Source organism: Agrilus planipennis, unplaced genomic scaffold, assembly GCF_000699045.2.
Source record: "Agrilus planipennis isolate EAB-ADULT unplaced genomic scaffold, Apla_2.0 scaffold139, whole genome shotgun sequence".
Classification (NCBI taxonomy): Eukaryota; Metazoa; Arthropoda; class Insecta; order Coleoptera; family Buprestidae; genus Agrilus; species Agrilus planipennis.
In genome coordinates this window covers 80,119-89,012 of record NW_020438984.1, presented here as the reverse complement: position 1 = coordinate 89,012, position 8,894 = coordinate 80,119, and the positions used below count along the sequence as shown (strand labels likewise).

The window sequence follows — 8,894 nt, the reverse complement described above, 5'->3', positions numbered from 1 at the left end:
ATCCCTGGATCTCCGCTATTTAGTTTAGTTTAATTACGTTTATGATGATGATGTTAAGGTCCATTGAACATCTACCTTGTTGGCTTCGGGTCATGTTCACTGAACCTTAACAACTATCAGTATAAATTAGGATTAGTTCTCATTTAGGTTTAGTTTACTTCAGTCCCTGAAGAAGGTAACTTTGTTACCGAAAAGTGCTTCGGACAACTACAGTGTCGTGTTTTGGCGTTGGGGTTTTGAGCTATTCTGTTTGTTCTACAACAACCGCCAAAGTTTTTCCAATCTTCATACAAAAATAATATGGTCAACTCTCCCCATACCCCGGTTCAAGTGTCCCTGCTGGTGGGGAGACTTGACTCATCTCTCATTTTTTAGTAAAATGCCAATAAAATTTTACCTGCGCATTTATTAGCAATACAATTAAGCATAAATGTACCTACTAAAGTAAGGCAACGCATAAGTGTATAATCGATTCTCTAAACCCAATAAACAAGTAATTATGATATTTTATATTAAAAGTGGTTCAACTCTCCCGGACTTCCCCTAATTATATCCCGAGCCACACGCAGATTCATCTTTATAACCTTTTTTTTTGAAATAAAATTTGTTTTGTTAAGGGAAAAATTAGTGCATCTTTATTCACTTTTACACCATCGATTAAATCATAATCGATGAGACATGCAAACATCTGAAAAAACAATTTTATTGGCCTAAAATGAAAGAACTTATCAACATAATAATAACCGGATATGAGAGTTGCCTACAAGCAAAATTTGTATAACCTGTATTATCATAACCATCCCTGAAAAGTTGTTCAGATTCAGGTAAAGAATTCGCGAACTACTTTTTAAAAGAATATTGCTGACTTTTTAAAATCAAATTACTACAGTTGACAGTAGTAGTTCAAATTCACCCATTTGCATTTATACGAGGTTGATTTAGATAGAACAGTTTATCAACAATATAATGAAAGCAGGATAAAAGAAATTATTCCACTTTTTGGACAAATATATCATAGGACATAGGCAATTAGATAAAGGAAATAAAAAGTTAGAAAAGGTTAAGGTATAGTTTTAACTAAAATGGTAGCGGTAATGACAAAACAGTACTGTAAGAAAATAAATAAAACTAAGATACTGGTATGCAAGGGAAGAAAAAGTAGGGAAAGAGCGAATATAAAGATAGGAGACGAAAAATTAGGGAGAACTCTATGGAAGTCAATCAGAAATAGGCGAGATAGGTTAGTAGGACATCTTCTCAGGCATGAAGATTTAGTTAGAGACACATAAGAGGCAGAAACGGAAGTTAGGAGGGATAGAGGTAGACCTAGATTAGATTACTGTTCGCAAATAGTTAAGGATGTGCGTTGTTCTAGTTTTAGGGAAATGCTCAGGATAGGAAAGAGTGGAGGTGCGTGTCCAATCAGTCTCAGGACTGACGACCTTATGATGATGATGATGATGATAATGAAATGTTTTAAAGTTTAATTAATAATAAATCATTGTAATATTACACTGTTGTGTTTTCTTATATCTATCCAAAACTATCTCTTTATGCTTATATTTTATTATTATTTTTATTTTACCATATTTTATAATATTTTACTATCCGAATTGATCACAGCGTAGTATAAGTATTTAAAAATTTCGATAATTGGGTTTTTTGTTTTTTCTAAAAATTATGGTTTTAAAAATTAAAAAAAAAATTAAGTTACGGTAATTTGAAATTGGTAAATCTTTTAGTTTATATCATTAGAATTCCAAAAAGGAATTATTCAAATTCATTTATTAGTTAGTTATCAAAATATACATAATATCAATATATCTATTATGTGTTCAACCAGTCTGTTGATATTTACCAACAAATGTACTATTTAAGTCCTACGTTTGAAAGAATATTACAAAGTTTTTCTTAACATGAGTTAATTTGTGTTATCTTACTTATACGCTTACTAGGCGAGGATTGTAACTATTCAATAATTTACTTTTCTGTGCAGTCATTCAACTTACATACATAATATACAGCACTAATGGTACATTATTATCCCTTTCGCTTTAAGTTAGAAAGGAAGACGCTAAATGCGAGCGGGTAGTGAGATAGAAAAGGCCTATCTGACCCCCCCTTCGTTTTCATTTTTAGCAATACATAGGATTAAAATACAGAATTTCCAAATTTAGTTATCCATGTAAAAGTTTTATAAGTGCAAAAATTTGAAGCTGGTCCGAGGATGATGTCTTAGTGCAAGTAAATAAAGTTCAATTTAAAAATCTGTCTGATTAAAAGAACTTTTATTAATTTATTAAATTTTACCCAAGAAGTAATTAATCAAAGACAATTTTGTTTTATAAGAAATAACTAATGTCATAAATCAAGTCCAATATTAATTAAAAATAAGTGTCAGAATTTCCAACGACGTTTCAGTTTTGTAAAAAACAATTTAAGCGTTCATTTATTTCATTCAAGAAAATATGTTGTTGTTGCAACTCAACTTTTGTTAATTAAATATAACTACTTAAATGAATAACTACACTTCATTCAGTTGTTATCGGTATGACAATTACGGACATTAAACAAGAAAAATACTTCATTCGAACAGTATTGAAGCCGAAAATACATGGATAGGTACTTACCTAAATTCAACTATAATTCGTTAATTTTTCTACTCTTCATATTCTCACAACAGAAAATGCATACAATTTGTACGCAAAGTGGAAAGAACCAAAAATTCTACTCCTACTAATTCATTCTCCGTTTACATCAGAATAATTTAATTATTGTGTTCATTTTTGTTGTACAAATCTTTCTGTTTAAGAGCTATTTTCGCTAACTAATAGTGCATAGAATGAAGTATGGACATGGTAAACTTATTCAAACGAGTTGAATTAACTTTTTTCATTCAATTTTGTTATGATTAAATATATGGTTCCTACCTATTTTACTGTGCATGTCTTTTCTTAGGTCGTCTATGTAGCCATTCTTTTGTGCTATTTCCCTGCGTAAATCTGCGCTTTCACGTCTCTGTTTGTCCAGTTCGAGTTGTACTTTATTTGCATTTTCCCATTGAACGGCTAATTCTGCAGTTAGCTGTTCAATTTGTTGAGAGTATCGACGTTCTATCGTGTTGCGTTCCTCAGCAATACGACGAGTCTGAAAATATTTCTCATCTAAGGGAGCGGAAACTTATTTAATTTTATCAAAAAATTCAAAACTGAACTATTGATTTGACCTACGATAGAGATTTTAAGAAACTTGTTCTCAAAAAAAGGACTAGAGGTGTCGTGGGACACTCGGTAAGAACGAAGTTCTTTTGGGTGCATATGATGAATTAAATAATAGCACAATGAAAGAATAGTGATAAAATTGTCTTTAATATATTTTTTTTAAGTTTTTGCTCATAAAGTTAAGAAAATAAATATTTTATTATTAATCATTGGTTTGTGTTTTGTCGGAGCTGTCTGCGATGCGCTGATGAGATCCAAAAAGATCGTAATCGCGATCCGCATCTGGCAGTTTCGACAGAATACAGACCACTTCGAATTATTTTATTCTATTATAATAATATGTATAAACAAATTATAAAATCAGCAAAATGACATGTGCTAAAAGTTGCATTTACGACAGTGGTATATTTGCGAACACGGGACCCCAGATAATTTTTTAGATGAATCCCATATCCTGAAAATGTTAAAACTAATTTCCCCAAGTTTTATGCATACTAGAGTTATTAATAAATATCTTTGATGAACCCTAATGCCATAGGGCTTTAGACGTCCGATCCATCAGGCGTTATGCCAGTGACTTGTGACGTCTAATAAGATACAGTACACGCAGTCTAAATTGAACGAAAAGGGAAAATTGGGAATTGAAGTTGTAGAAGTAGATTATGCACATTGTAATATTTTTCTAGCAATAATTAATACAGAAAACCAATTATAATGACATCGTTTTTATAATATTTTTGGAAAATAGAGAATCTATAATTACTCCAGTCACTTAAGTTTTATCTGCGGAAAAATTCCAAGTGAGCTGAATTTTTGTATACACCTTTATTACGGCGTTATAATGAAGTCAAAAGGTCACGAAGATCAGTTTCTCGCAAATATCTCGCGACCTATTACTCGGAAGTCAATAGAGGTCATCATAAAAATTATTTGTCGTGAAATTATCTACAAAAAATGTCTCTTTCATTTTTCTGTAAAGTTAACCGTTTTCGAAGTAGAGCGTTGAGAAAGCGACTAGAATGCATTCACATACGGTATTGTATACCGTACACCAAGGCGTAATGGAAAAAAGGACATCATTACAACAAATACGATTGAAGCGATTTGGTGTGCTAACAATTGGAGATGTGAAAAAACTGATAGCACGGACGGAAGGGAATATATATAAAATACTACCTACAAACTGATGAGCTGAAATAGCAGATGTCAAGTAGTTTTGATAGATTTTCAGACACAGCCAGATGAACACTTTAAATTTATTATGGTTTGCCAAGACCATTTAACAAAATTTGTTCTTCTGTGTGCGTTAACATCTAAGAGAGCGACAGAAGTGGCCTACTACCTGAATTAATTCTAGGAGCGCCGTACTTTCTCCGAACTGACAATGATAGACAATTTGTCAATAATGTGATTAGCGAGCTCGCTTCTCTTTGGTGAGAACTTAAAATTGTACATGGAAACCCAAGACACAGTCAAAGCTAGGGTTCCGTTGAACGCGCCAACCAAGATATAGAGAACATGATAAGTTCTTGGTTGAAAGACAACGATTCACTGAAATAATCGAAGGGATTAAGATATGTCCAGTTCATGAAAAACCGCGCCTTTCACTTAGGAATAAAACAATCGTCTTACAAGGCCTTATTTGGAATTGAGCCTAGAGTAGGGTTTTCGACTTCATCGTTGCCGCAAGAAATGATAAATGAATTTAGGATGAGGACGACCTTAGAAAAGTTATCAAAGAGGATTCGAATTGTAGTCAGAGTAACGATGGTGATGGTAGCATTTAGGAAATTGACACACAGAATATTGAAAATGCTAGAAAAGCGGCGTTAGAAAATCTGGAAATCAAGCTAAAAAATGAAAACTGCTTCGGATAAATCCTATCCACGTGCCAATATTGGAGGCAATGTTACTATACCAATTCCAGATGCAGACAAAGGCAAAAGTTACCTTAGAAACACCGTTGAAGTTATTCTTCAGGGAAATGATGACGGCCTTCACAAAATTGGCACCAAACATGGCGTATTGCAAAAATTATATTGCAGGTACTGGTTTTTTACTAATGGGATTGTTACAGATTAAAGCACACGTCAATGACATTTAACGTCAATATAACCATATTTTTCTGATATATAGTTATTACTTTTGACTTTTTTTGCAGAGAAATTTTTAGAGGTAGGCGATGTTAAACAAGATATTGAAATATCTCTGACGAGTGCAACCACAAAACATTCAGTTGGATCAGGGCAAGGTTCTGTAAGGTCCAGCTACGTAAAGAACTGCTTGGCAAGCAGGTGCAACTGCAAGAAAAAAATGGTTCTTTCCAATTCCAAATGCCATCAGAGTACACCATGCAAAAATAAGTGAAATTGATTTTGATTTATTTAATAAATGTATCATGATTTTATTTGTTCTGGTGTTTTATTATTCCCTATTTATAGACTAGGTCAAACCAGTTTATCGTGAAGTGTACTTATTCATATTAGGCTCAACTAATTCAGCCTAGGTTAAACTAATTTCTCCTATCGATCATAGGACGAACCAGTTTAGTCTAGTCTGTACCGGTTTATCTTATCGCCTAGAGGTTGAATTGGTTTGGCCTAGAAAAAACTAGTTTGTCCTAAAATCGGGTTTGGCTGGTAACATATATATTTATATTTGTTAAACCAATATTTTATTTCTATTTTCAAATCGAACCGCTCTCTAGTAAGGTATCTCCACTATCGTTGCCACCAATAACAGTTGTTGTTTACTTTGTATTACTAATTCCAGTCAAATCGTTTTTTTTGTCTTGTGTTCAATAAATCTTGCTAAATTGTGTGCCCGAGCTTCTTGGACAACGACCTCCTAGCCTTTTCAACACTATTACATTCAACTTTTGTGAATAAGCTGGGAGGAAGTGAAGTGAAGCACGATTTCATACAAAACAAAACCTTAAAACTACTTAAAAATTATACGCATTTTGCATTGCTATCATTGTAAGGAGATATAAAGTACTTTCCTCTTATGTTTACTTCTTAGAAGATATGGGATTTTTCTTTATATTGGTAGATGAATAAAATAATTTTTAAACATTAATATTCTTTATAATTTCTATCAACTTTGATGTTTCACATTTTCTGGTTTTTTAATGTTTTAATGTCCAATTAATTTAATTTCTCACTCACTACAGATAAACACTTGCTGGGGATCTAACGCGAGTTCCTGGTGTTACGTACCAATGCTCTAACCAATAAGCACTTTGTAAAATGAAGGATGGGAAATAATTTCTTGTTAAAAATTTCTTTGATATATATATTTATGACTTGAGGTTTTTAATAAAGTGTTTTTTAACTGAAGTATTGTCTTAACTTAAGCACGTGAATAATATTCCTACCTGTTCTGATATGGTTTCGCGGAGTTTCGAATGTTGACGATCTAATTCATCCCTGAGTCTTCTTATTTCTTGTTCTGCTGCATTTTTTTCGTAGTGCGCATGTTCGGCTGCATTAAGACTACGTTTCATTTGATCTGTGGTATCAAACTCTTTATCTTTCAAATGAGAAAGAGCAAGTTGCAATTTTGTAACAGATTCTTGCAGAATTATCTTTTCCCTTCAATAATACTGTTATTACTCATTTGATCATCAGCTTTTAAAAGCGTTTTACCTTTGAAGTGATTCCAATTGTTTTTTCAACGTTTCATTGTCGCTTCCCACTACGTCACCAGTGCTATTTTTATACTTGAGCGTTTCATTCTCTTCAATTGCTTTTTGTAATTCAATTTTTGCTTGCATAAGCTGTGCCTCTAGCTCAGAAATCCGTGATTCAAAAACTATACTAGGACCTTCAAGAATCACAGTTTTTTTCGGACTAGTAAAAGTTTTAGATGCAAGCTGTTTAGATTGAAGTATAATTAAGAGGTGAAATTAAAAAAAATATGGTATAACTCAACTCTTTTTGATGGTTCATTTTCAATTTCTGTTTCAGTTTCGTCTGGATTCGAGAAAGTAAATTTTGTGTCGTAAGTGGTATACTTCTCGATATAGTTATTGTTTTCTGGGATTGACCTTTTTACTTTTCGTACCAATTCGGCCAATTCGTCCTGTTAACATATGTGACAAAATGAGATTAAATCATTTTCTATACGAAGAGTACCTAATCTAACCTAACATAGCAAAAAGTTTTTGAAGTGATTATTACCCAGAACCATAATTCTTTACTTTTGCCGATTTCGAAAATTTTCAAAAAAATGTTTACTATTTTGGGTTAAATTAGGTTAGGCTGAAATAATTTAGGATTAGGTTAGGTCTGGTTACGTTATTAGATTATTCACCTCCAACCCTCCACTTCTCCTTCTCTGTCCACACCTATAAATATTTTTTTAGTCTGTCGCAAGATCACCTTCACCCTCCCCACTCCTTTACCCTACCTGCACCAATACTGGAGTTGTTTTAGTCTACAATTCTAGAAGACAATGTATTACCTTACAGTATCTTGTTTCTTTTTCGAGATGGTAGATATATTCTTCTTGTTTGTTAATAAATTTTAGAATTTCGGGCGGGACTTTATTATCATAATTTATATTCTTGAAATCCCTAAAAATTAGAGTTTGTTAATACAGGCGTGCGCGTTCGCATAAAATTATTATTATCATGTCAAAAGTTTTAAGGGTTAATTCTGTATATAAAGTTCAAAGGATTATTGAATTAAAATTAATATAGATTGACGAAGGACACAAATTTCGAAAAGAGCTTTAAGGGTTCTTTTACTTTGTTGAATATTTTTCTTCGATTGGTTATATCAACTAACTTGGTGACAATCGTTTTTTATACCTCCACAATCATCCCCTCAAATGTCAAATTATAATATGAGCTAGGTTATCTAGGTTGCGTTATTTAAAAGGTTTAAAAAATGATAAACACCATTTTTGTAATATATATATATGTTGTTTCATACAGATATGAACGTGATGAAATCAATAAATTTATAGTCTACGCTGTTAAGCCCCGCAAGCTACTTATGTACAATATAATCAATAGCAGGCAACATTTTTACAAGAGGTGCCGAAAGCAAGACCGGTTATACATTATTCATAAATAACACACATATGACCGCGTAACAAAAGTATTTCGAAAATCCGCCAGAAAAGTGAAGACTTCCGTAGAAGTATAGATCTCTGGACCGTAGTTAGTTGATATATGGACAAATAAATAAGCATTTATAAACACACTGTGACATTAATAGTAATCTATGTATCTAGATCAGAGCCGGGCAAACTTTAACTTCTCAGGAGCCGCTACATGAGGTTAGTTTGAGTCACTCCATACCCTTCAATGAGTACGAGAGAGTAAGCAGCAATAAATAATTTTGTTTTGTTTTTTTCTTCTCCCTTCCACTCCCATATCAAGCCCCTTCATCCCGTAGACGAGCGAAGCCCCTCTCACAACTTAAATAATACCTACGAAAATTTTCGTTACTACGTTCGCAAAACTATTGGGTTTGGCTATGGAAGAGGGGACTCATCTACGAAATGGAAGGGATAAGAAAAGGAAAGAATCATCTCACTCGCACTCGCAGGATCAATGAGGAGCTACTTGGTTAACCTTGAGGATCACTCGGGATGCAAAAGATCCGAGTTTGCCCGGCTCTGATCTAGATGGTGTTATTGTGTAAATAAATCATTGTTATATAA

General features: G+C 33.0%; 1 protein-coding gene across 1 annotated transcript in view; it reads right to left on the bottom strand.

The window, feature by feature from the left end:
- The window catches only part of LOC108737552 (myosin-9), a 39,815-nt gene that overhangs the window by 13,281 nt on the left and 17,640 nt on the right, over window positions 1–8,894 (bottom strand). The window contains exons 5-9 of the mRNA XM_025975591.1: window positions 7,686–7,797; window positions 7,155–7,304; window positions 6,869–7,095; window positions 6,598–6,814; window positions 2,931–3,147 (exon numbers count right to left, since the gene is read on the bottom strand). Of these exons, the coding sequence (XP_025831376.1) occupies window positions 2,931–3,147; window positions 6,598–6,814; window positions 6,869–7,095; window positions 7,155–7,304; window positions 7,686–7,797 (923 nt within the window). The remainder of the gene's footprint in view (window positions 1–2,930; window positions 3,148–6,597; window positions 6,815–6,868; window positions 7,096–7,154; window positions 7,305–7,685; window positions 7,798–8,894) is intronic.